The sequence below is a fragment of the Eleginops maclovinus genome, chromosome 7 (genome assembly GCF_036324505.1).
Source record: "Eleginops maclovinus isolate JMC-PN-2008 ecotype Puerto Natales chromosome 7, JC_Emac_rtc_rv5, whole genome shotgun sequence".
Taxonomy (NCBI): Eukaryota; Metazoa; Chordata; class Actinopteri; order Perciformes; family Eleginopidae; genus Eleginops; species Eleginops maclovinus.
In genome coordinates, this window is record NC_086355.1 from 20,738,682 (window position 1) to 20,766,535 (window position 27,854).

A 27,854-nucleotide genomic window follows, 5' to 3' on the forward strand; every position below is an offset into this window, starting at 1 on the left:
TCATTATCTCACTGAGCAAAATGCCTGAGCCATATATTCCAGCTGAACAACCTCACTTATAGTTTCCATAGCAACTCAGAGGCAAAACTGGACCTATAAATTGCCCACTGAGGCTCGCTGGCTCCACCCACTGTGAATCCACTATTGTTTGGAGATCACATCTGACATCTCAGACTGTAATTACATTTTAAGGACATCTTTTTTTTCTTCAATCGATAAAGTCATTGAACTGTTTTTTTCATTACGTCGTGCTCACAGTCACCAAAAGTAAAGTTTCAACTGAAAAAATAGCAGACTGAAGACGAAACTGACGACAACATGATACATAATGTTGTTGCTTTTACAGAGTCGGCACAGGAGCCGAGGGGGAACTTGGGCTTGCCTCGGGATATCAGCAGCCCTATCACATCTGATGAGGAGTATCTCAGCCCCCTGGAGGAAGGCGTGGATTTTGGAGGGCCGGAAGTCAGGAAAACTATTGACACACGATTCAGGAAACCCCCTGCATTCCTGGTGTGACTGCACAGAGCTCAGTCTGATTAAATATTAACATTGACTTAGCATATTATATTATACTTTTTTGCAATTGCATTTACTCAACTGCATTTTGATGGGTTTGTTGCAAAATATCAAGGGTTGAAATTTGGGATGCGCCAATTGCGAAAATGTCAGCCGATGCCGATGTTAAGAATAACATTTTTTTTTTGAGAGAGAGAGAGAGAGAGAGAGAGAAGGGTGACTAGGGTGACCAAACGTCCTCTTTTGCCCGGACATGTCCTCTTTTTACGTCCTGTCCGGAGCGTCCGGGGGGTTTTATAAATTCATGAAAACGTCCGTTTTTCACTGTTGGGACCATTAAGCGTGTACTTAAATTGACTGGCGCTTCCCCCCACCCCCCAACAATCGCAAGTGTCCTCTTTTTCGCCACCTCAAATCTGGTGTCCTCTTTTTCGCCACCTCAAATCTGGTCACCCTAAGGTTGAGCGAGCCATAGTAAGTTTCTGAATGACTTTAAAGTTACGGCAGACCCACAGTCACTGATAGAATCCTTCAAAATGATGCCCTGGTTTAAGATTTGGTCTGTTAGATTCAAAAATAATGACGCTAACGCGACCTCTCCCGGTCACGTAGCAAAACATCGGCGACCGCCATCGGTGAAGTCACCTTATTTAACCGATGTGCCGATTGTGGTAAATAGGACTAACATTGGCCGATGCCGATGTCTCACCGATGTATCGATGCATCCCTAGTTGAAATGTTAGTAAGTGCATTTACTCGGACTTAAAGGGCCCTATTTTGCTTTTTTGTGTTTCCCTTTTCCTGTAGTGGGTTTTATAGGTATGTAAATCGTCTGCAAATGCTCAAATAACTTCAGATAGAGGTTTGAGGCAGAGGTAGAAAAGAAGTGCTGCAGCACAGGCAGTCTGGGGAAAAAAGTCCTTTTTTTTATCATTAAAGCATGTAAATATGTCACATTAGAGGCACAAAATACAAATATGAAACATCACAGTAAGCTTAACAGGGCCCCATTAAGTATACATTTGACACACTTTAACTTAACTACATAAATTTGACACTCAAAGTTCATAAAATGTTCAGGCAAAAGCATCTTTCACCTTCTAACTTGCATTACATTTCCAACAGGTAACGATGAGTGATCAAGCTGTCATTGAAGGACAGGAAGTCACCATGTCCGTCCGAATAAGTGGACAACCCAAACCCATGCTCTATTGGTAGGTGCCCCTCCCATTAGTCCAACTACTTCGACACATTGCTAGCATGGGAAACAGAAAAGACTTCCTCTGTATCATAAACCACGCTCGAGCCTGCTGGAGTGCATAGCTTGTTCTCGGGTATGCTGCTTTATTGCATCAGTTATAGGCAGTGGAAGATTCATGTTTATTGCCTCACACTCTCAAGGCTGACAGAGAGAGTCCTAATAGGAAAAAAAGGAAGAATAACAACACACTTTGTCCATTTGCTGTGGTGCACAAAAACACAAATGTCTTGCTAAACTAATAAGCTCCTAGACAACGATCCAGAATGCAAATGCAATGCTGAGGGCAGCCAGGAAAGAAACAAGGGGGCCTGCACTTTGTTACAATGGCTGTCCTTTAGTGTTTGTAGGACTCTTCCTTATGTGTTCTTTCAGCCAGTGGTACTGTATTGCTGCTGCTAGCTCGGGCGGCATCTGGCATTATTTATATATTTGTATTACTGTCAACAAATCCCATGAAGAGACCCAAGCCTCATATAAGTTATTAGTTGCTAAGAAACTATTCAAAACACCTCAATAAGCCACTCTGTTAAACAGGTGGTAATCCCACATATACATGCTGCTGTAAATATTCACTAGTGGGACCATCTTTAGTCATGATTATGTATTGGGCACAGTTTGCTACTTTTCACCATTTTGCCGAGAAGTTGTCCCATGTTGCCTTATCATTAAAAGGGCATACACCGGGTCTGACAAACAGTGCTTCCCACACTGAGAATATTGAATTTGGGGGAAAAAAAGAAGGTATTTATAATGTCTATGGTATAAATATTTAAGATTGTATTTTTTCTCACTAATGGAAATTTGAATTTGATATGAAAAGTAGCATCATTAGTAGGAAGACGACAAACCGGGCTAACACATTGTAGGTTTTGTTTCACAGACATAATTCAAATCACATGAGAAGATGCTTACACAATAACACCTTACCTTAGAAACATTTATTCATGTCTCCTCTGGACATTATTTGGACTTCCTATTCATTAGTGATAATTATATTCTTATCACATAGATATTAGCAGAACATTTTAAATACTGCACCTTTCTCAACATCAATGAATTAACCTTACATAAACAGCAATATTAGCCAATCAATAACCAGTGTAAGAATACAAAATAAAAGATACAGTGAAAATTAGAAAAATAAATGAATGCAATAACAGCGAGACTAGATTTTGTTCTTTTTATTGGATTTATTGACAACAAATATAATAAACAGCCTGATCGTTTCGAAGTCAAAATCTCAAACATATTCATGAATAAATGTCTGTTAAATCACAATCCATTGCTGGATTAGGAATCCCAATGTTGATAGAGCCTACGGCCAAAGGATGAAAGCTTTAGCAGCATTACTGAGCAGGTGCCTGTGGCGACAGTCCCAGGACTCGCCAATTTCTGGGAATTGAGATCCAAAAAAAACACAATACCTGCAATTTTGGCTCACTATAACTAAAGAAGCAGCAGATACAGTATATTTGCAATTGTAGATTTGATATAACAGACAAGAATAGGCTGGCTCACACAGGCAAGTTCTGTCATTGGAGTTAGTCATGACTCTCGAGAGACAATAGCAAAAAAAGAACATGCTAAGCATATTGTTGGTAGGATTATGTATCCCTCCCCCACCCCACCCCCTTCATACCTGCCAGAAGAGAGCATGTTGTAAAATAAGTATGTGCTTGGTCATCTTTCATTGTATAAATTAAGTTTAAAAAAAGCTCTGAGTGGTTTAAGCGTGATTCATCTCTGGTTTTAAAACAAAGCGGCCATTGTTCCCCTATTTTTACTCTTCTGTAGGCTGAGGGACAGAGTCGCAGTAAAAACAGGCCCACGTCACATCGTACGAGAGACAGAAGACGGCACTTTCAAAATGACCATCAAGTCAGCGGTGAAATCTGACTCTGGGATTTACACCTGTAAGATCATAAATGAGTATGGGACAAAGCAGTGTGAAGGAAAGCTGGAGGTAAAAGGTACGCTTCTCTTTCAAAAGTCCAGGAATTATTCAGAATGTACAAACACAATCATGACCAGTGACACAATTAAGGTATCAATAAACAGCACTCTTTAAAAGAAAAACGTCCTTTATTTACTCTCAGCTCCGCCAGTTGAGCCAGGCTTGGCCGTCATCCGCCCGGTCAGAGACATCACTGCCAAGGCCGGAGAGACGGTTCTGTTCGAGTGTCATGTCATCGGACCGAAGGACACTGACGTGGACTGGCTCTCCGACGGGAAACTGATCCAGCCCGCATTGCTCAACTGTAAGATGCACTTCGATGGAAGAAAGTGCCGGCTGCTGCTCAACTCGGTACACGAGGACGACAGCGGCACATACATGTGCAAACTCAGCACCGCTAAAGGTTTGTCTCAGGAATAAATGTCACAACATCTCTGATAAAAGAAAAATATATACTATTTCTCATCAAAAATGTAAATCAAAGTCTAGAAATATTTTACTCACCAATCAAACTAGTTTATCACAGATTCAAAATTAGGTGGTGCAGTAATGACGCATTTTAGTCGACTGACCCGGAAGTTAACGATTCAAGGGGTCCATCGTTAAAATCAATGGTATGTTTCCATTGTATTTTTGAAATATAGCAGAATATAAACTCTGTGGCAAACACATATTTATGATATTTACACTTTAGTTCAGCAGGATAATGTCCGCATATTAACAGCACTTTTATGTTTTTACATGCTTAAATGAAATTGCCAGCATTAAAAAGCTAACGTTAGGCTATTTACTAACCACATCACGGTTGCCTGACTTCACTTCACCATCGTTAAGCTAAAGGCAGATAATGTTCTGCGTGATGACGTGATGAAGCTTCAGAAATTTACGTCTGGAGAGTTTATTGACATATTTTATGTCACAGAACAAAACTTGAGTATCTCTCAAGCTTTTGTTAACCACAGATCTTATATCACGCATCAAACCACAAACACGTTGAGAAAACCATGGACTTCAAGACAAGGGAAACAAATGGAATAAAAGGCTAACTCATTTACTCCATTAATTAGTTAATTTAACCAATTTTATGTATCTCTAGAATACAAATCACACTCCAATGGTTTGAATACTAAAAAGTATTAAATAGGGTTATAGTAAATGGTATTGTGATCCGTATATATATAATTGCATAACATTTATTTTTATTTTTTGGTGTTGTATTATTATTTTAGCCCCTGTACATGATGATCATAAAGTGTGTAGTTATTTCTCCATTGTATTAAAACAACTTTGCACAGAAATGATGTAATTGCATAACTCACGGGCTTGCCTTCTTACCACCCGCTTAAACTAACTTTTGTTCGTCTCTTTTGCTTCTTCTGAATTTACATTATTACTCTCCAGAGGAAGTGACTTCATGTGGCAAACTCAAAGTCATCCCTTCGATTGAGCCGCTCTTCACCCGTAAACTGGACGTTCTGGAAGTGATTGAGGGGCGTAACGCTCGATTTGACTGCAAAGTCAGCGGGACGCCTCCTCCTAAGGTCATCTGGAGTCACTTTGGTACGATTGCAGCTGTATCACAGATCATCTTAACGATCTGTGCTTACCCTTTTCTTCATTATCTCTGCCTCTGATGATGTTGTGATTAATAACACACTTTCTATCTAAAGGTATATATTAATACAGATTATTTTCTTCTCTTTAGACCATCCGCTCACAGAAAGTGAAGACGTTAGAATCCTCCGGGAAGGCGGACGCCACTCTCTTTTTATTTCTCATGTGACCAATGAAGATGAGGGTTTTTACACCGTCATAGCCCGTAACAACCACGGAGAGGCAGAGAGCTCCGCCGAACTTTACATACAAGAACCGCGGCCGGCTATCTCCTCACAGATGTAAGAGTTATTCCTTGGATACTGGGCTGTAGCTCTTGTGTATTTTATTGACTTTTCAATTAAAGATAATAACTGCTATTTTATGCAGCATGAGACATAGTGGGGCTAATTCATCCTCTCTTCCCTTTAGGGCTAAACTAGAGAAGATGCCATCGATCCCGGAGGAGCCGGAGGTCCCAGAGAATGAGGTGGAGCGTTTCACGATGCCGGACTTCATCAAACCGCTTTACGACCTGGATGTGATCGAGGGGAAGGAGGCGGTGCTGAAATGTAAAGTGGCTGGTTTGCCGTACCCCACCATCGTTTGGTTTCACAACGGCAAGCGGATTGAGAGCACCGAGGACAGAAAGATGACACAGTGTAAGTGATTTGAAAAAAGAGTTAACATTCAGACAATTTTCAAGCCTTTACAAAGCTAATGTACTCTAGGTAATTCATTTCAGATTCCTAAAACTTTGCTATCTTATTATAGCTTATTAGGCAATAATTCATATATAACCTAACTGTTAGCTGACACATTTATAACATTATACTACATTTAATTCGCAATTAAATTCAATAAAATTAAAACAGTTTTTGTCAATATGTAACCTATAATGTTATACTTATACTAACCATCATTTTGACAAATACTCTTAGGATCAATAAGTGGAATATGTACTGTATTGAATTTATAATTTGATTTGATTTATGTTTTATGTGTAAAACAATAATACAAAAAACAATAATAATAATGAAATGAAACAAGAGAATTATGAAACTGCACAAACATAAGCAGTACCAAATTGATAAACAAAAAATATTATTAACTTACAAATGATATATAAACAATTGATCTACCTGACTAAACATCTCAAATATTAATACAAAAACCTGTATATACAAATGACGGTAAAGATGCTAACTGGCTAGTTTACCCAACATCCTTTCAATTCTGTTCCCTCCTGCAGTTCGTGACGTCCACAGCCTGGTCATCCGCTTTGTGTGCCACGCCCACGGTGGCGTATACAAGAGCGTCATCTCTAACAAAGTGGGCAAGGCCACCTGCTACGCTCATCTCTACGTCACAGGTGATTCTCATACAAACAAACAACTTGCAGATTTGTTCTGACAAAGGCCGATCAGAAACATTTATAAACTTCTAATTCCATTGTCATCATCTCCCAGATATACTCCCTGACCCTCCGGATGGCACTCCAGTGATCGAGTCCATCACCGGGAAAACCATCACCTTAACCTGGAAGAAACCCAGGAGGCTGGACCCTTCCATTGGTACGCAAGAATAATGTTGATATTTATTTGTTCACCAGATAAAATGTGTGAATTGTACTTTCAAATGATAAATATAGAAAATAGGATTTTGTTTTAAGCTTCATTGGGAGGTTTTTGTGGATTGAACAAAAGTAGTTTAAACACCGTGTGGTAGCATTTTGCAAACAGGTATTCCGTTTCAGTTTATATACAAAATAAAAAGAAAAGGAACATCTTGATAAGTTGTTTGCAGCTTGATAATTGGAGCCCATATACTACGAAGATAGTCAGTTTAAAAACAGACACAGGCAAGACATGTTTTAATGTAATATTGATCCCATTGTATACCTGTGGACCTCCGCAAACCACACTAAAGCCTGTACATTTTTTATTTTATTTTATAAGATGCTTTCTCTTAATCTTACATACATACATCTATATGTGAGGGTAAGTAGGTGAAGGTCACAGAGTCTGTTGTTAAGCATATGCACATACAACATAGACAGTGTGAAAGAATAAACATTCGGTAAAGTCCAGAAAACTGTATCTGTTTTCCTTACAGATCCCAGCTCCTTGATGTATGCCATCCAACAGCAAGCCCTGGGCTCCATCCAGTGGACCATCATAGCTTCTGGCCTGAAGGAGACCACCTACATCATCACCACCCTCTCTAAAGGGGTGCGCTACGCCTTCAGGGTCCTGACCATCACCTCCAAAGCCTTCAGCAAGCCCTCCCCCAGCACCGACTCAGTGCAGCTCCTGGACCGAGGTACATTTTTAATGAGAACCCATCCATTCATCAGTGTGCTCTAACAGTTTCTTAAATATGATATGTTTGTACACTTTTGTTTTCTTCTAGGCCCTTATCTCCAGGAGGCTCCAGTGATTATTGATAAGCCAGACATTGTGTTTGTGATGGAAAATCAGTCGGTCACCATCACTGTGACCCTCAATCATGTCAACGCTGCTGTCCTCTGGAAGAGGTATCAGTGTCTCTTTTGTCAAGTTTCTACAGTTATTATTTTTTTTCTAATTTATTGTTAACATGCATGCACTAAACCTTCATTTACCTGTGATATTTTTTTCTCCATCATATGTAGTTTATATATTTAAACGCAGCAATGTTTTATTTTTAAATTAGATTTGAACATCACAAATCAGATACAAATTGTAAAAGGGTTCAGCTGGTATACCCACAGGTGTATAACAACACTTGGGTGCTGTTGTATTTGTCGTTTTCCTCAGAGTTTGGAGCTAAATAATTACATTTCATAGCGTTATTTTCCAATTAAGAAATACATGTTACTGTTATCTATTAAAACCAAATTTATGATTTGTATTGATATAGCCCATTATATAAAATAAAACATTGGTCTCAGGGAGTTTTACAATTGTCCCAGATCAATAAAACATGAATGACCGTGTTATGAAACTGCTACATAGACAATCCAAATGACAGTATTGATAATGGAGACACACATAAAAGCAAATATATCATCATTACAGTCCCTGAGAGACAATATGTAATTTAAATACTGATCAAAATGTCACTGATTACAAAGTCGATACTTGTTAATATTATTTTCATTCAAAAGATGAACGAATACAACATTAAAACATTACATTATATTGTATTTTATACTTGTTATAAAGGTCAGTGTTCAGTATTGCCTGGTACACTGATTTAAGTTTAGGTTTTAGCACTTTTTGTGTAGATACCAATTGAAAACATTTATTAAAATAGCAATCAATATAAAAATGACTTAAAGAACTAGTACAAAAAAGTTGTATTTTATATTACATATTAAATAGGGAAATATTATAATCCCAACCATTTGTTAAATTTAAAACTTCCACCTTGTGGGCCGAGTGTACTAAGGATAGTCAGGGAGTATGACTGACAATATAAATACAGTATGACAGTGCATACAGGCAGCTGTTTGATTCTAAATGTCAAAGATTCCAGAGCAGTGAAGTCTATTATTGTGTCCTGACTTGCCCTGACACCTGCCCACTGTTAACTCACTGCTCTCCTAACTATGACATGAATAAATATAACTTATCAACTCTTATCCTAAGGAGGGGAGCGGTCCTCTCCAGCAAGCCGGGCCTGTATGAGATGACCATGCCAGATGATGACCAGCAAACTCTGAAGCTGCTTAAAGTGAAGAGTGCTGACATTGGAGAGATGACGTTTGTGGCCTCCAACGACTTTGGCAGTGAGAGCTGCACCTTCAGTGTGGAGCTGGCAGGTAGGCGGTACACTGATTTATATATAAGACCTGCTCAATCAAAATCACTCACATTGACCCTGAAAAGCATTTTCAGTTGTTTACAGTTTTGGAAAGAAGAGATTTAAAGCTTTCCAGTGATATCTTTAATCTACAAATATTGAGAAAAAGACATTACATACCAGGCTGACTGTTTGCTGACAATTTATTTGGCCAATGTTATTTTAAGAGAAGGCTCTTTACCCCTTTGGAACACCACTGGATTAAATATGATTCTGAAATCTCGGTGAGCCTATAACCAAGTTTCTGATCAGGCTGTGCCTCTCATAACGTTCAACATACAGCATCTATCTAATATATCAATTAGGTCAATTCCACACTGCACACACCACATGTTGTAATGCTGCTGCTGTTAAGTTCTCCTTTTCCCTTTTTGTAGTCCCTTTACAAGCTTCAACACTATATTTAATATCCAAATTCAATCAGACTGGGAGCTAACGGTGATCATTTGAAGATGTCATCCTGTCTCTACAAGCTTATAAAATGTATTTATTGTGATAAAAGTCCATATTGTGAAAGCCAAGTCTTTGTTTGTTTGGAATCCACCAGAAACCCCAATTCACCAAAACGTTTTTTGACATAAATCTACGTTTATCTCTGAATGCACTGTTGCAAAATCCATCCGATTTTGATAGAGCGGTTCACATATCTATACATCTGAAGGTAACTTGGTAACTAACTTAACTTGTCCACAGCTCCACCTACATTTGAAACAATCATGGAGGACTTGGAGGTTTGTGCCGGGGAGACTCCGCGCTTTGCTGTGGTTGTGGAGGGCAAACCTGTTCCTGACATCCTCTGGCTCAAGGTTTTAATCCTTTTTAGCAGTACAATACGTTTTATAGTGTTTTCAGCAGGGTATACATCTTTCAAAATCAAATTTAACACGTACCTTTTTGCTTCCAGAATGATATCCTGCTGTCGGAGAGCAGTCATTACACATTTGTGTACGATGATAATGAGTGTTCCCTGGTGGTCCTGAATGCTCGTCCTGAAGACTCCGGAGTTTACACCTGCACCGCCAGGAACTTGGCGGGATCTGTGTCCTGTAAGGCCGAACTCACAATACATGAAGGTAAGAGTTCAATCTATCGAGCCATAAAAAAATCGAACAGTCCTTTAACTGCATGGCTAACAAGCTGATTCTTTGGAATCTGCCTATTATTGCAGCTACACATAAACAGGAGCCAAAGGATGACGAGGAGACTATTCGAAGGAAAATGCGCAGACTGAAAGATAACTATGACATTCACAAGGAAATTGGAAGGTAAGGAATATTAAAACCCACAGTTTATATCCCGTAATACTGTATAATGCAAGGGAACCACAGTCTGTATTGGAACCATCCTAATTGAATGTCCAAAAGGGTTTCCCTTTCCCATAGTGTGTTATAGGTTCATTTAACATGTGTAAATGGTCTGCAAAGGCTTAAATCCCAAAGTTCCCTCCAAAGGGAGTTTCTCTCCCACACACTCCACGCCTGCCTAACACATTGTACATGTTAGGCTAAACTGTTGACCAATCACAACAAAGCCGGCCCGCTAACAAATCAGAGCAGACTGGGCTCTGGTTTCAGACAGAGGGTGAAAAGAGGTGCTGCAGCACAGGCAGTATGATAAAAATAAGACCTTTTGGAACATTGAAGCATGACACATGTCACAGTAGAAGCATAAAATACAATAATAAAACTGAAAATGAGTAGACTAGGGCCTCTTCAATGCATCCATCTTACTATTTTGAACAAATTTCAGTTGCTAATTAAGTTTTTCTGATTTTTATTTGTATTTATTTTTCCCTCTAGAGGTGCCTTTTCCTACGTCAAGCGTGTGACCCAGAAGGTTGGCAAGATGGAGTATGCTGCAAAGTTTATCTCCACACGGGCCAAGAAGAAGGAGTCTGCTCGGAGAGAGATGAACCTGCTTTCCAAGTTGGACCACGAGAGAGTCCTCTACTTTCAGGATGCCTTTGAGAACAAGAATGCAGTCATCATCATCACTGAACTGTATCCTTAGTTCAAGATATGGCCACAATTAGTTTTAGAGAGTCAATTTAAGAAATAAATAGATACTTTTTTCTTTATATGCTATATTTAGCTTTTTATGAAAAGATGTGCCTTGTTTTAAGATCAAAACATACTATGAATGTAGCACAAACAATTAGCGCTTCTTTTAAAGTCACAGTAAGAAATACCTTAATAAAGATATGAAGATGCCATGAGGAGATTCTTGAGAGATTCACAAGGAAATCTACTGTAATGGAGTCTGATGTAAGACCTGCATAGCAACCCTATACTAAATATTTCAATATCAATGTCTTTACCAAATGTGCGTCATTTAATAATAACGCATTTTCATTTTGTAACCACCAGGTACGTTCATGTATAAGACAAATGCTCGAAGGCATGGACTACCTTCATCATCAGAACATTATACACCTGGACATTAAGGTACATCACTGTTATTATCTTCCTTTTAATTTAAATTGCTTTATTTGTTTAGTGCACTGGAGCACTTCATATTTAGCAAATAATCAAATAAAATGTGATCCGGCTGACAAATGTTAGAAAATCCATTTTTTTCTGATTCTTTCATCAGCCTGATAACATCCTCATGGCAGACTCCAAAAGCGATCAGATCCGAATCTGTGACTTTGGCAACGCACTGCAGGTCACACCCGACGAGGCTCAATACTGCAAATATGGCACACCAGAATTTGTTGCACCAGAAATTGTCAGTCAGACGCCCGTGTCAAAAGCAACAGACATCTGGTAGGATTGCTTTTATTTTAACATTTTGCTTGTTAAGCCTTAACACATCGCCTTTTTGTAATTCTTTTTCTTATTTTCCTAGGTCAATTGGAGTTATTGCATACCTGTTGTGAGTAAAATTGTTCTTATTATGCATTCATATTGAATGTATTACAGAATGATGTCAGTTTTTGGCTTGTTCAGGACTTCCCGTGGGCTTGTTATTAAATGTAAGCATTTGTTTCTGTTCTCAGTCTGACGGGAGTTTCTCCTTTCGCTGGAGAGAATGATCGCAGCTCCGTGCTTAACATCAGGAACTATAACGTGGCCTTCGAAGAGAGCATGTTTGCTGACCTTTGCCGAGAGGCTAAAGGTTTCATCATAAAGCTGCTGGTAGCAGACAGGCTGTGAGTCCCATCACTCGGTCTCTATATCAAGATCTGTTCTTGTAAAATTATTGTGTAAAATATATCCATGCATCCAAAAGTGTCATTCGATTTCAATATCATTTTGTTTTGTTTAATGTAATACACACAGGTTTTCATTTTATTTGTTAACATCATTACTCTGAATATTAATCTTATGTTTTGTTATAATTAATACTTTATTTAAAAATGTCTGTTACCAACTCTGGAAGAGTTTAATGCGAAGAAATGGTGTCTAATATAAATTATTTGATTCTATATTAGGCACTTGTGAAAAAGAACATTTAGTATTTATACAGTCCATTATTATCTGCAACTTTCATAAACTATTCCATTAGTGATATTCATTTAAGAAAGCTACAAAACAAATGAGCATCAACTTGATGACTAAATTATGCCATCATTTTCCTGCAGGAGACCTGATACTCAAGGATGTCTCAGACACCCGTGGTTCAAGGTAAGACAAGACCAGTGGTACTTCACTCTTCAGCATTAACCATACTTAAATACTCATTGATGATACTGAATGGCCCCATTCCTACTTTTAATAATGTACTTTTTTTCACAGATACTTAGCAAGGGGAAGACCATAAGTACAGAGGCCCTGAGGAAGTTTGTATCACGCAGAAAATGGCAGGTGAGAGATGTCTATCGCCTATACGAGATTTCTATACTACATTAAACTTTAAATGCCTATAAATCATTCAATGGTATCATCTTTAAATGTATTCTTACTTCCTGTCATACAGCGTTCACTCATCAGCTATAAATCAAAAATGGTCATGAGGTCCATACCTGAGCTGCTGAATGATTCCTCCAGCCATATCTCCATTGCAGTCCCCAGGCACCTTAAAGAAAGTTCACCTTTGCCATCCTCCTCCTCAGATTCTAATGAAGACATCGATGAACTGCCATTTATTCCAATGCCTCTTAACATGGAGTTTTCTGGTTCAAGGATTTCACTGAATGACATCCAAACCAATGAGCAAGAAACTGGGAAGCAGGAGGGTAAAAGTAAGTTGCCTGGGTCTCCTATTCAAGGCCAGGAAGCAATGGAGTGTGTCACCAAGGAAATGGATCAAGAAGGGGTTGAAATAACAAGTAAAGGTCGCCTGCGTAAAAGGTCGCCACAAGACAATGATAAAGGTTCCTCAGATGAAGAGTCACCCGCTGAATTGCCACAAAAGTCACAGATGAATAGAAAACCCCTACGCAGGGGTTCGAGTATGGACTCTGACAAACCAGACAAACCAGAAGGAGGACGGCGAAGAGGAGAGCTAAGACGTGGAGGCTCTGCCGACAGTGCATTGCTACTCAAAATTACACCCGAGGAAGGAACTGGAGAAGGAATCCAAGAGGATGGAAGGAGAGTTCTGAAGAAAGCCGTCTCTATGGAGCTACCAAGGAGGAGCACCAGTCCAGGAACTGCCAACATGAGTCAAGAAGACTATGCTCTTAAACTGGAGATGATGAGACAGCGGCTGCTTCGTGGAGGCTCTGTAGACAAAAAGTTGAGTGGACTCAGAGGACCTCTGTTGGAAACATTAGGAATGGGAGATGAAAAGCGTGCAATATCTTCAGATCGCTACTCTCGTGCTGCTCGTTTGGGCCCACCCCCGCTAATTAGAGCTGCATCTAGCGATTCTGCAATGGATGATGATACAAAACCCAAAATGTTGCGCAAAACGGCTTCTTTCAGTCAGGGTGATTCAGAACCCATAGCTCTACATCGCCGGTTAGGAGCTCCCTTGGAGATTCCTTTGGCACAGGTGGAAGAGAGAAGGCTTAAGGAGGCTATATCTATGTCATCTCTCACTGAGCAGATCAAGCTAGATTCCCGTCCAGTGACCCCCAGGGATCCTTCGCCAAAACCGCCAACACCAGAGTGTGTTGTGCAGGAAAGTCCAACCAAAGTGGAAAGCGAGGAGCCTTTCATGGAGAAGGAGATAAAGCCTGATGACAATATGAATGAAAAGATGGAAGCCACAGATAGTAATTTTGATGAGAGATCGAGCACTAGTGGTTTCTCAGAGAAGGACATGAGCATATCAGAAGAACCGATGATTGAATCAGAGTACACGGGCCAGAGAATTCCTACACCACCTGTTGTGGTTCAAAGCTCTACACCAGAAGAAAAAATGGAAGAAGAACAAGTGAAAGAAGATGTGAAAGAACACAAAGATATAATGAAAGAAGAAGAAAGAATTGTCAGTACTGTCGAAGAAAAAGTTGAAGAAGAAGAAAATATGCCTGCTCAATCTTCTGATATGATCATAACCACAAGCTCAGTTACGGTGAGACCAACACAGGAGTATTCCCATCCATCAGCAATGGTTATGCCAACTTATCTAACACCCTCTGTTCCTGTAGTAACTTTAGCAGATGGAAGGACTTCAGCATATGCAAGCATTATGCAGACCATCATGGTCCCTGCAGTTCAGCCTTTAAAGGACCAACCTTTAAGCCCCTCTACACCTGTTGTGGTTCAAGCCATTATGTCACCCTCAGTATCAAGTGTACCCATATATTCACCTGCTAGCATGGCCTCTGCTTTACCCGGTCAACCAAAGCCAACCATTATATCCACCACTGAGCACCCTGCTGTATTCTCCAGGGTAGCGTCACCAGAAATGATGACAAAAGAACCCAGTCCACCAAGGACTACCACACATTCCTCATCCCAACAAGAGACCCCAGCAGGAGTTGACTTTCCGGACATTTCCTCTGAAGAGGTCTTTGAGGCCCGCTTCAAAAAACGTGAGTCTTCCCTCTCAAGAAGTCTAAAGTTTCTGTCCCGGTCAAAGAATGAGGACAAACCACAAGCAATGTCATCGGACTCCGCAGAGTCAGGCGAAGAGATATACAGACCTGGGCCAATTGGTGCGCCTTTGGAATTGGCACAGAGGAGACTTGAGAAGTCCAAGTCAGTCCAGGACCTTCGTGAAGCTCAAAAGGACCAAGGCTTTATGAGAAGGCTCTCTATGCGCTTGAAGAGAGCGCCCTCAGCTGAACGCAAGGAAGAAGCGACCAAAGAAGAAGATTCTTCAAGACGTAGGCTTTCTTGGACTCTCGGCAGAAGAGGGTCACAGGAAAAGAAGGAACCGGAGGTGGCGCACCAAGATAGTGAAGGTAACGTGTTGTTGGAACAAGATGAAAAGGAGGTCAAGAAACCTAATGAATCCCCGGTCCTGGCGATGCGCAGAAAGATTGAATCGACGGTGGCTGGGATCTCCACAAGAATTCGAAGCTACTCAGAGGAAAGGAAAGCATCAGAAGACAAGGACACCAAGAGGACGCCCATTCTTTCCATGCTTCGTCGTGCAACATCAGAAAGCCGAGCTCCGAAAGTTGCCAGTGTTCCTCAGAACCAGCTGGCAGCTCAGGCCAGTAATGGCGCGTCTTCAGAGTCTCTAGACTCTATGGCCAGCCTAAAGTCAGAAGCAAAGGGTATGAACCAACGTATACATCTTTATCAGAAATCTACTCGTTTAACAAGAGTTCAATAGTTCTTCAATACGTGATGATTTATATACGGTGTGTTCTTTTTTGTTCAGCTGCAGAGGGTGAGCGCAGATCACGCTGGGATCGTTGGGGCCTGACCAGAGGAAGGCGTGACAAGACAGTATCACAGCCCGACATACCAACAGCAATCTCCAGAGAAAATAGTTCTATACGTTCACGCCATTACTCCAAACTGGCTTCCGGTAAGTTGCACATGAGTGTGTATGAATAGATCGTAATTACACTTGTCCAGGGTAGGGCAGCAAGTAATAGTTTGACATTTTGGGAGGTGCGATTTTCTCTATCTTATCAAGAACTAGATAAAAAAAAGACCATCCTCCTATCTGTCTATTAAGCAGCTTAGCTTAACAGAAAGAATAGAAACCCAGTAGCTCTTGTCATCACCGTGAGATTGCCAGGCAACCAGCAGATACTTCAGGAAGTGATTGCTCTTGGTCTAGAAATAGCCTGGCGCATAATCCCCTACTAAAACACTGCATCTTAAATGTTCTACCAACCCATAACACACGTGATGTTCTTCATAGCAATAGCATGAATGAATAGGGATAAGTTGTGGAAGAAAGAAAATAAGACAAAGTTTACCAGCTGATCTTTTGCCAGAAGTTGCACGGTGGTTCTAGTGTTTGTTTTTTTAATTAACTCTCACTTGGTACACTAAATACTAATTTTCAACTGAACTTATAAATAAGTAGTATGAACCTTATTGAAGTGATCATACTACTTTTCCTTCCAGATTTCCCTCCAGTATTTCACATCAAGCTGAGAGATCATGTCCTGCTGGAGGGAGATCCGGTCACACTCAGCTGTCTGCCAGCCGGCAGCCCCCACCCACACGTCCACTGGATGAAAGGTACTGCAAGGGTCTCTGATGTAAATAAGGTTACCCAAGTGATGGTCTCACAGATGGCCTGTCAGAATTACAATACTAAACATAATTATTCCTGAGTGCAGCAGAGGCATAAATATGGCGTGCATGCATATTGCAATAGTAGAGGAGACTTCCTTCTTCTTATGAAATGGATTCAACCAACAGTTGTGTTATTGCACGTATTATTTTGATCCTGGCAGAACTTTGAAAGAGTAAAGAGTCAACCCATTCAAAGCTATACAATTAAAGCCTGTTATTATTATCATCAAGCTTTCATTTTGTTAATAAACCTCCATCATCACCATCATTATAATCTCATAATAAAATACCTGTCGTGGCTTCCTTCTCCCTTTTCCTATCAAGCCACTAGACCCCTTAAACAGATATGTTGAATGCATTTTTCTTTCCTTTGTATTTGTTTTACTTTCATTTGTGTTGCATTGTTTTGGCCTCAGATGATGGTGATATAGGGTAATGTTTGCTCAAAAATAAAATAACACACTTTTTGACACAGATAACAAAGACAACAGGCCTTTACAATAAACAAATCAAACAAAAGAAGCACAACTTAGGTAGTCCTTTCTTTCTTTCTATTTAAAGGATAGTATGAATTCAAAACTTAAAACAGTTAAAAAAAACAGTGCCTAGACATTGTCTTTTCCACAGGTTGCCCATCTGCCACTTAGAGACTTGCGCTGTGGGAATTGTAGTTCTTTATACTTTTTGGACTATATACTTTATGTCACCATTAGGTGGCCCTTTTTTTATTAAATCTAAATACTGGCTCTAACAATACCTTTTTAATGACTGTTTCCTCAGATAAGAAGCCCCTGGAGATTGACACCAGGATGAACATGATCGCCTGCCCTGATGGCCGACAGCTACTGATGATCATGCAGACCACCAAAAAGGATGCAGGGGTCTATGAATGTGTTGCTACCAACCCCCTGGCAGCAGTGTCCAGCTCTTGCACAATATCTCTTGCTCGTAAGAACTGAGACATCATCACTTTTATTATGAGACTATAGATAATTAGGTATGGTAACAAGTTATGCTATAGGCTACAGGTTCGACAACAGAGATCCTAAAAATACAAAAACTGTAGGTAAATCATGTAGACACTTTATAATGAGAATGTTTGTTTTAAACAGGTCTGCCAAACCGTCCTGGGACCCCTGAAATACCTCAGAAGTACAACAACACAGCCTTGGTAGTCTGGAGGCCCTCAGACACAATGGCCCCCTGCACATACTCTCTGGAGAGAAAAGCAGAGAGTATGTGTCGTCTAACAATTACTTAATGTTTTATTTCTCTTTTTAAATTAATGATTGTTGTCAGATTTCCGGAAATGCTCCTTCAAAGGGTTGTTAATACTTTCTACCGTATGTTTTAAAAATATTACAAATAGGGCTTTTCCATTTGGTTGCAGCGAACAAAACTATGCCAAATTGATTTGCATTTCAGAATCAGGCTGTTAAATCTAATACTGGGGATAAAGAAAGGACAGCAATTTAACAGAATGGACGATTTTTGTATTTTAACACAGAAAAGAGACCAGCTTATAAAAAGCGACACCAGATGTGCTTGAATTTGATTGACAGTGATCGCAAGTGTGATATAATAATCTATCTCTTGTGTTATAAATGACACTGATCTTATTTCTCCTCCCCAGCTGAGACTAACTGGCTGATCGTGGCTACAGGGGTGGCAGACTGTTATTTCAATGTGTCTGACCTGCCAGCAGGGGCCGCCTTCAGGTTCAGGGTGGCATGTGTGAACAAAGCTGGACAGGGCCCGTACAGCAACCTCTCAGAGATAGTAAGCCTGGAAGCTTCAGGTATGTATTAGAGAATAAAAAATCTCTGTATTTGTTTTGTTTTCAATGTCATGTATTTCCTTTTAAAATGTACTCATTCCTCCGAGATCCAAAGCACCACAGGAAATCCTTTCTGCCTTTCTGTTTAACTCCTCACAATAGACCGATACTGGACAGACTTCACCATGAGCAGACACTCCCTCTTAAAATATGCAATTCAACATTCATTTCTTATTAATACTAATACAACACTGTATGTAATACACATGTTATAGATCGATATTGTTTGAAGTCTATGTTTATTTCATTCAATTTTTTCTTCTTTTAGATATTTTTTACTTAACATCTGATGTTTGTATAAATATTTTATTTTATCGTGTCTTTGACTTGTGTTTGTATAAATATTTTATTACATGTTTCTTTATTTTTTGTCTTATTGGACATTTCATTCTGACTTCTTATGTTTATATTTTATTTTGTCATTTAGTGGGCGTTTTTATCTTGACTTCTTATTGTTATATAAACATTTTATTCTACTTCATTTTATTTCACATTCAAACATAAAAAAACAAACAATTTCCACCAGCATACTCTGATAATTACCATTTCCTGTTTCAGTGTCATTTTTTTATTGTAGGGTAGACATTATTGGGTTTGAATGTGTATGTTGATGGTATTTTCTGTTGCACTTTACAAATAATTCAAACCTGATTAGGTAAAAAGTGACATCCTAATAATAGATCATTACATTTTACGAGTTTTCTTGTTCATATATAAAATCAAGTCCTTAATTTTGTCCTCTTTGTCTTTCATTAGAACCAGTTAAGTCCAGTGCCACTGTTGTTGTGAAGACAGTCCCCTCAACGACTCCTCCTGCCCCTGTGGTGATGATGTCATCCATGAAAGTGCCTCCCATCAAACCTGCTTCCAATAAATCCTCCCCGGTAACAACTGCCCCTCCCTCGACTTCAGCTCCCGCTCCTGCTTCATCTGTGGCTCAATCTGCCTGTACAGTGACCACTGTGCAGGTTGATGCTGTTACTCCACCCGTTACCACAGCTCCAACCACCACAGCTGCCCCAGCCAAAGCCAAGAGCACCTTGAGCATCAGCATGAGCAAACCCCAGACCAAACTGGCACCTCCCCCTGCTGTCCCACCCAAACCTCAGAGTCCTGTGCCCCCCTCAACCAGAAAAACACCTTCTCCTCTACCACCACCTGCACCTGCCATAGGGAAACCTATTTCATCCATTCCAATGTATGCGCCGGCTGTGAACGCGCGGGTTACTCCACCTTCCCAACCTAGTTCCACCCCGGCAACCATCACCCTTACAGTTACCCCTGTGACCGTCTCACCTCATGTGACCGTCTCAGCACCTGTGATCATCTCCCCGCCCGTAGTGGTGGTGCAGAGCTTGACACCACTAGTGCAGGGAGGGGACAACCGCGGTACCCCATCAGGACGAGTCACACCATCAGGACGGGCAACACCTTCGGGGCGCAGGACGCCATTGGGGAGGCCTGGAGAGGGATCCCTTCGCCTGGGAGTTCCACAGAAGCCTTACACCTTCATGGATGAGAAAGCAAGGTAATGACTACTGCTGGGACCGGATTTTAATATGCAAAAACTCAAGTGTCAGCAGAACAAACTCTACCTTTCAAACAAGACCCAGCAACTTTAAGACTGTCAAGAAGGCCCTTCACCAAGTGGGCCTGGTCTAGATGCAAATTAATGTAGTGGTCTAACGCTGGTACTACAACTACCGTGTCAGTCACATGACATCATCGGGCCCTGACATGCAATGGAAAAAAGAGGTCTTCAAATCTAGAGGATATTTGTTTGTCAACTTACTTCCCAGGACGAATGCTTTAAGACCAGATTCAAATCATTATTTCCTGAAAATTGTAAAATGAATTATTGCCGAATTTAGAATTATATTCCCTCTCTATTCACTTGACAAAGGCTACTGTTTCAACTAAAGACTGTGATGTATTGTTGTAGATTATACTACCCAAAAGTATATAAAGTTAAAATGAGCACAACATCTAAAGCAGTAACATGCAACAAACACACACAAAAAAATATATATATATACAGTATACTAGTATTTTCATGGTATGTTATAGGTAATTATACTTAAGTAAAATATATAGCAGTAGCCCTTTGGTATGACATGTTGAAATTCCATAATCAAATAAAATGTATACTTAATTTGAATTAATTTAATTTAAAAGGACACATTTTTTAATTAATATTTCTCTAAGTTTTTAACAACATAACATACACCCTTTAACAGTCACATGATATACATTTATCACCACGCATAGTTGCTGTATTCAGTCACACAAAAAGGGAAAAAGACAAACAGAAAAAATAAATACATTAAACACAAGGTTAAGGAAAAAAGGGGTAAAGGATGATATAAAATAAAACATGTGTCATCTGTATAATACGCTTATCTGGTATGCAGTGGAGCAACAAGGACACCTTTTCAAAAAAACAATGTTTCTTCTTTTATTTGAATGTTTGGAACACAAAGTCCTCTTTGTCAGAAATGGCATTAATATCTGTTCAAAAATAGACTTACAATAAAGCATTTAGAAATGTAATGTAACGGGCCTTTTTTCCACGTAGGGGTCGGTTCGGTGTGATCCGTGAGTGCCGGGAGAATGCCACAGGAAATCTCTTCATGGCTAAGATCGTTCCCTACGAGGGGGACAACAAACAGACGGTGCTCCAGGAATACGACATCCTCAAATCCCTTCACCACGACAGGATCATGGCTTTGCACGAAGCTTACGTCACACCGCGCTACCTGGTGCTCATCTCCGAGTACTGCAGCGGGAAGGAGCTGCTCTTCAGCCTCATCGACAGGTGATGACAAGCAGATGCTCAGATGCATTAATGAGCCTTCAAATATTCTCCCTCTAACAAGCTGCTGTGTTTCAGGTTCCGTTACTCGGAGGATGATGTGGTCACCTATATCGTACAGATCCTCCAGGGTCTTGATTACCTCCACACACGACGCATCCTCCACCTGGACATCAAGCCAGAGAACATCATCATCACCTACATGAACGTCATCAAGATCATCGACTTCGGCAGCGCTCAGAATTACAACCCGCTCTTCCTCAAGCAGTTCAGCCCTCCTATTGGAACCCTGGAGTATATGTGTAAGAGCTCTTTGTTACACAGACCTATAGGAGTGTCAAATTATAGCTGGTATAATTCATATTTTTTTATTTTGGCAAAAGATCACATTCATGGAAAAATGGGTCACTTGTGGTAAAAGAAACCTGAGGATTTAATGTTAATTGTAAGTTATTTTGTGCTACATTCCAGTCGTAAGGGAGATCCTGAAAAGAGAACAATTGAATAAAGTGTGTTCAATGGATGACTGATGATGTTAACATCAGTAAAACTATTTTTTAAACATATTTTAATTAAGGTGGAGGCCAGCTACAAACAAAAATGCAGATAGTGTAATGTTAAATCATTACAAAAAGTAAACGGATAAGAAAGAACAGACAAATAAAAAACATATGCGAGTCAGTCAGAAGTAGAAATAACATATATAATAATTAATCTAGAAATACGACTACTTAGAATGTATAAGAAGCTTATTAAAACTATTTCTTACTATCTTATTACCTTAAGTGTGCAAAAAGTGTTCTAATTTATTAGGAAGAGAATTCCACAAAAACACTCTCGATATATTCTATAATATGGAAATATCTGTGGTTGAATATAAAATAATAGAAAGATTTGTGTTGATACAGAATGAATGAAGGTTTTCTGATTGGAGGTTTATTAGCTATGAAGGCACATTTAGTATTTGAACTAAAAATGCAATCACACACTATTAATTACAAACACAGAATCATAGGGAATGTGTCACAAACTGCAGTGTTTGTGTGTCAGAAAAAAAGATTTAATTAAAGTTCTGTGTAAAATAATAAAGGCTGTGCATGGTTCCTCTCTCCTCTGTGCAGCTCCGGAGATGTTGAAGGGGGATGTGGTGGGTCCTCCAGCTGACATCTGGAGCGTGGGCGTGCTGACCTTCATCATGTGAGCCCTGCTTTCACAGCTTCCACCCAGCAATACTTCTTTAAATAGAGATGTGTTCCTTATGTGATATGAGGCTTACGATTAAAATGAGCATTTCTGATCTTTCCAACATACTCTAATTACACATCATGCAAACAGCTTGCTTCGCTTGTGATGTTCATTTCATTAATAACTAGAGTCTAAACTTCCCCTCTGTGATTTTCCAGGTTGAGCGGCAAGTCGCCTTTCATTGAAATTGATCCTCAGGAGACTGAAGCCAGGATCCAGGCGGCCAAGTTTGACCTCTCTAAACTCTACCAGAATGTGTCCCAAAGTGCCTCTCTGTTTCTTAAAAAGATCCTCTGTAGCTACCCCTGGTAAGCTGAACGTGAATCCATTGTTATTTCGATACCGTAAAGAATATCTATCAATTCCTATTGCTACCATATTGATACCATAGCTGTACAGCACCTTTATTCACAAACGATCTATATAAGGGATAATATGCAGCGAGTCGCCAATTGGATTAAAGAGGCCCTATTATGCTTTGTGGGGTTTGCCCTTAATCTATAATGGCTTCTATTGGCTGGCATTCCAACACATTGTACCTGATAGGCTAAGGGGTGGGTCTTATCCAACACATCTCTAAGCAGTTAACCAATCACAGCCAGTTAACCAATCAGAGCAGACTGTGCTCTGGGTTCAGAAAGAAGGTGAAAGGATGTGCTGCAGCACAGGCAGTATGAGAAAAATAAATAGCTTTTTGAACATTAAAGCATGGAGACACAAAATACAAATATGAACCTTAAAATGAGCAGAATACGTCAGAGCGGAACGGTTTTATAGGGTTCCTTTCATTATAATACTGTACTGTACATCATCCTGCTTCATACGTGGCTATTTACTAAATACCTCAGTAATATGAAACAGCATATTCATCTTAACATGATTTGATTGATTATAAAATATGTTATTTGCGTCCGTAAAGGAAAAAGTTCAGTTTACTTTGCTACTTCTCTGCCGTCCAGCTTTCTGTGTCTTTTAATGTCATTCCTTATCTTGTTTTCTTTTACTTGTGCTCTTTTAATTTCTTTACTGGTGACCGTTCATGAGTCCAAAGCTTTGTGCTCTTCAGAAATTAATGAATGATTATTCAAAAAGTATTCCACTGTGTTTTCTGATCAAAAATGAATGTGTGCAACTGCTTATTGTTAAATTGACCAGATTTCTTTTTTACGGAATGATATGACTGCAGTCTCTTCATAAGAGCGTCTTTAGCAACAGTCTACTATCCATAGCAACGGTCGGCTATCCATAGCAACGGTCTGCTATCCATAGCAACGGTCTGCTTTCTTTAGCAACGGTCTGCTCTCCATACCAACGGTCTGCTTTCTTTAGCAACGGCCTGCTATCCATAGCAACGGTCTGCTTTCTTTAGCAACGACCTGCTATCCATAGCAACGGTCTGCTTTCTTTAGCAACCGCCTGCTATCCATAGCAACGGTCTGCTTTCTTTAGCAACGGCCTGCTATCCATAGCAACGGTCTGCTTTCTTTAGCAACGGCCTGCTATCCATAGCAACGGTCTGCTATCCATAGCAACTGTCTGCTATCCATAACAACATCCTGCAATCCATAGCAACGTCTGCCATCCTTAGGAAGGGTGTGCAATCAAAAAAGAGCATTGAATTACCAAATTGACTGAATCAAGTATTATTACTAAGCTAAAAAATACTACATTTACATTTTTGTTTTAATTTAGAAGACAAACATAAAAACAAAGACAGGGAAACAACACAACGACAAGGCTCACGCACAGAAAAAAACTCAATAAAAGCTGTGTATAGATGTTAGTCTCTCTCAAAATTCCAAATATGTTCTTCTCCCACAGGGCCCGTCCCTCCATTAAGGACTGCTTCAATAACTCCTGGCTCCAAGACGCTTACCTGATGCGGCTCCGCAGGCAGACCCTCACCTTCACCACCACCCGTCTCAAGGAATTTTTGGCCGACCAGCAGCGCAGGCGAGAGCAGGTAGCCACCAAGCACAAAGTCCTGCTGCGGTCCTACCAAAGCTCGCCACAGACCCCCACCAGCCCCTCCACGCCAAATGTGCCAACCACACCCACCACACCTATCACCCAGTGAACACAGGCTTCCAGACACGGAATGTCAGGAGGGGGTGGGGGGCATCCTCAGAGCGACACGAGACTTTGGGCCGCAGGATGGGATGGTCCCTTCAGGATGGAGTTGTTGAACTTGAAAAGAAAACTCTACAAACCAGCAGTGGCAGCAGAGGCTTCACTACTTTTCTTTTGTGAATCTAAAGTATGATTTCACACCTAAGGGAACTCTTCTAAAGTCACAAGAGCCTGACTGTATTTTTTATATGGTGGACCTTGTTCACACAAGGCAGGATGTTGTCTTCAAGTTAGTACCTCAAGGTTTATAACATTTTGGATAAATCATTTCTTACTGTCAACTCTACTAGAGGGAATGCATATTGGTACATCGTGATGACCCACCGTGGGAGGCCTGAAATAACGGTAATAGAAGTTTGATGTTTTAATCACGTTTTTCACCACTTTCCAAAAATAATGAAGCACAATTTCAAAGCCTGGAGTGCTAAAACAATTGATGCCGTGTTTCCCTTTATCTGTTAGTCTCATATTCAAATGTTTCCCGCCAGGGTTTCATTCTATGATGGCTAATTTTGCGTCCATGATTAATCACTAAAGCAGTGTTATCCGTGTTGCAGAACCTGAGTTTTTATACTGCTGTAGCATCTTGAAGATTGTAGCATGTCCGGTTACTTTTCAAATTCAGAGGACATATGAGATGATTTTTTACAAGGGCTATTAGAAAGGGACTCGTATCAGCACAAAACACTTCCCCTTATGATACTCATTCGCTCATTCAAAATCAGATTTTTATTTTGCAATTTGTAATAAAACTTTATATTTAGCACCACTCTCAAGCAGCACATTAGCTTCTAGTTTAGCTAGGTTCTTCAAGTATTCCAGTTTATAGGATCTGGAGTGATAAGCTATATTTATCCCATCTCTGAGTTTACTAACAAGAAGTTTACAAGTTTGCTGAGTCAGTCAGCTAGTGTATTTGCAGACTCTGTATACAGCACTTTGCTTGCTATACAAGATCATTGTCATGATGAATTATTCAGGGGGGGGTTAGTGTTAAAGTGAATCACTTTAGAAGCCCACTGGTGATGCTGGGGTTCCTCCAAGTGCCCTTAACCAGTTAGCATAAAAAATAGCCTCTCCAATTAACTGAGAATTGATATTTATGAAGACATTAGCGAGTGGTTTAGTTCTTTTTGTGGCTCTGTTATTCAATTGCTAACAGCTACCGCTTTAAAATAGAGGTTTGATTTAATTAGATTTTATACATTATTTCTAAAATGGCCAATTCTTGAATAAATAAAGTTAGGTAAGATTGAAGATGGTGATTATCCCATTAAAAAATGTATTAAATTGTTATTCCCTTAATAAAGAGTCATACAACTTGTTTTCGAGCCCATCCAACTTACAAAACACAGTGATCAACATATAAACATCAAAACATGCAGCTCTAGGAAATATTATAATTAATTAATTATCTTTGTAGGAGACACTCATATCCAGCATTCTATATATGAGATATGTTGAGGATTGTACCTCAAAATAAATGTATGACATAATATTGTTTTTTAAAAAAAATCATCTTCAAGAAGAAGCAAATGAGGGATTGACTTTTTAAACAGTTGCAGAATGGTTATATATTACATATTTCTTTTTGCCCCTTATAGCATAAAACGTGACCTCTTCAGGGACATTTTGAAGATTATAATTCAACGCATACTGATATTGGCCCTTAGGTTGGATTGGAAGTAGAATATGACTCTGCGGCATATTGGTGTTTAATGTCTGTCCCAAAAACGATTGTGTGAATGCCTTATATCCACTATTGTTTTAATTATTTGTTCTGGAATTCTATCCTGGGGCGTCGGTACCAGCACATCTGCTTTGACACAACATTTCTCTGAATCAGTGATTTTTTCTCTAGTTATTAAACAGCTAAGTTGTATTGTTTCTTTCATGTTGCTTTGCCTTGTCAGGGTAAAATCAGTGTTAAAACCAGCATGTGAAACTTTTGCACAAATGTCAGATTTTTGATCACCTTGTGTTTATATAAGGTACGGATTTGCACACTAAACATGACACAAAAAAGTAAAAAGGACTTACAGTCAAGGACTGAATGGTCTTTCATGACAATATTACTTACATATATATATACATACATTGCATAAAACTGTGTCAAACATCCAGCTAAATCCCTATTTGTTTTAATCTGAGATTGTTTGTAATCCTATGAAATTATTTTGCTAATTCTATATATTCTAATGTACGGAAGATGATTAGTGCCACATGTTACAATGCCACATCCTCTTCCGTATGCTATTTCAAGGTAAATACTGCCCTTCTCTGCAACCCTTTTTTCATTTCCCTATAGGCAGAGCAATGTTTTAAAGCTTAAAAAAGAGATACAAGATCAGCATGAGTGCAATTTTGCGTTCAATTCTCAACGTCAATATAACACATGTGCAATATATTACATTCTTTAATCATAAAGAAATTGCAACTATTTGTAAGCAGACAACAGGGTTAGGAAAAAAACATGTTGAATGCTCCACATTTTGTAATAAAATGCCGTATGTTGTGTAATGTGTTGCAGTGCCGCGTGATGGATATTAGACCCACAGAGAAAATAGATTTGTTACAGGAATGAGAAGTTATTTTGGATTATATGAATGTGACTGCTTCGTGTGTGTTTCGCAATTTGTTTATTTATTGAGTGACTGTGTTTGTTAAAGCTGCTGCTTATTATTTTGTCACCCTTCTGAATCTGGCATGGAAAAAAGGCATGACAGCTGTTACGGCTATGAACAATAAAGGAAATTTGACAAAAATATGGATACAATGTTCCATTTTGTTGTACAGTGGATGAAAAGATGATGGGATAAGTGGAGCAAAACTATGAATTTAATATGAACAATTCTTAAATGTTAAACAAAATGATTTCAGGTTACTGTGACACAATGACTTTAGTTAGGACACTCCCTCCACATCACCCTGACGTCAAATATGTGTGTATTATCAACAGCGGAAAAAAAAAAAAACGGCAAACAAAACTAGCTCCAAATGCTCAGGAGTACTTGATATGAAGGCTTTATAGGGAGAGAAGATTATCTCTGAAACATGTG

General features: G+C 39.5%; 1 protein-coding gene across 1 annotated transcript in view; it reads left to right on the forward strand.

The window, feature by feature from the left end:
• spegb (striated muscle enriched protein kinase b) overlaps positions 1 to 27,560 on the forward strand; it is a 39,780-nt gene extending 12,220 nt beyond the window's left edge. The window contains exons 7-41 of the mRNA XM_063888565.1: positions 347 to 513; positions 1,645 to 1,733; positions 3,575 to 3,750; positions 3,877 to 4,137; positions 5,136 to 5,294; positions 5,440 to 5,629; positions 5,760 to 5,989; positions 6,580 to 6,699; positions 6,797 to 6,901; positions 7,443 to 7,649; positions 7,740 to 7,863; positions 8,960 to 9,132; positions 9,867 to 9,979; positions 10,078 to 10,246; positions 10,342 to 10,438; positions 10,973 to 11,173; positions 11,380 to 11,437; positions 11,540 to 11,617; positions 11,766 to 11,938; positions 12,021 to 12,047; positions 12,172 to 12,324; positions 12,757 to 12,799; positions 12,911 to 12,979; positions 13,092 to 15,789; positions 15,897 to 16,046; positions 16,598 to 16,714; positions 17,552 to 17,719; positions 17,884 to 18,006; positions 18,405 to 18,569; positions 19,365 to 20,136; positions 21,184 to 21,423; positions 21,499 to 21,722; positions 22,542 to 22,617; positions 22,824 to 22,973; positions 24,487 to 27,560. Coding sequence (XP_063744635.1) covers positions 347 to 513; positions 1,645 to 1,733; positions 3,575 to 3,750; positions 3,877 to 4,137; positions 5,136 to 5,294; positions 5,440 to 5,629; positions 5,760 to 5,989; positions 6,580 to 6,699; positions 6,797 to 6,901; positions 7,443 to 7,649; positions 7,740 to 7,863; positions 8,960 to 9,132; positions 9,867 to 9,979; positions 10,078 to 10,246; positions 10,342 to 10,438; positions 10,973 to 11,173; positions 11,380 to 11,437; positions 11,540 to 11,617; positions 11,766 to 11,938; positions 12,021 to 12,047; positions 12,172 to 12,324; positions 12,757 to 12,799; positions 12,911 to 12,979; positions 13,092 to 15,789; positions 15,897 to 16,046; positions 16,598 to 16,714; positions 17,552 to 17,719; positions 17,884 to 18,006; positions 18,405 to 18,569; positions 19,365 to 20,136; positions 21,184 to 21,423; positions 21,499 to 21,722; positions 22,542 to 22,617; positions 22,824 to 22,973; positions 24,487 to 24,742 — 8,321 coding nt within the window. The 3' untranslated portion in view covers positions 24,743 to 27,560. The remainder of the gene's footprint in view (positions 1 to 346; positions 514 to 1,644; positions 1,734 to 3,574; positions 3,751 to 3,876; positions 4,138 to 5,135; positions 5,295 to 5,439; positions 5,630 to 5,759; positions 5,990 to 6,579; positions 6,700 to 6,796; positions 6,902 to 7,442; positions 7,650 to 7,739; positions 7,864 to 8,959; positions 9,133 to 9,866; positions 9,980 to 10,077; positions 10,247 to 10,341; positions 10,439 to 10,972; positions 11,174 to 11,379; positions 11,438 to 11,539; positions 11,618 to 11,765; positions 11,939 to 12,020; positions 12,048 to 12,171; positions 12,325 to 12,756; positions 12,800 to 12,910; positions 12,980 to 13,091; positions 15,790 to 15,896; positions 16,047 to 16,597; positions 16,715 to 17,551; positions 17,720 to 17,883; positions 18,007 to 18,404; positions 18,570 to 19,364; positions 20,137 to 21,183; positions 21,424 to 21,498; positions 21,723 to 22,541; positions 22,618 to 22,823; positions 22,974 to 24,486) is intronic.
• The last annotated feature ends 294 nt before the right edge of the window (positions 27,561 to 27,854 follow it).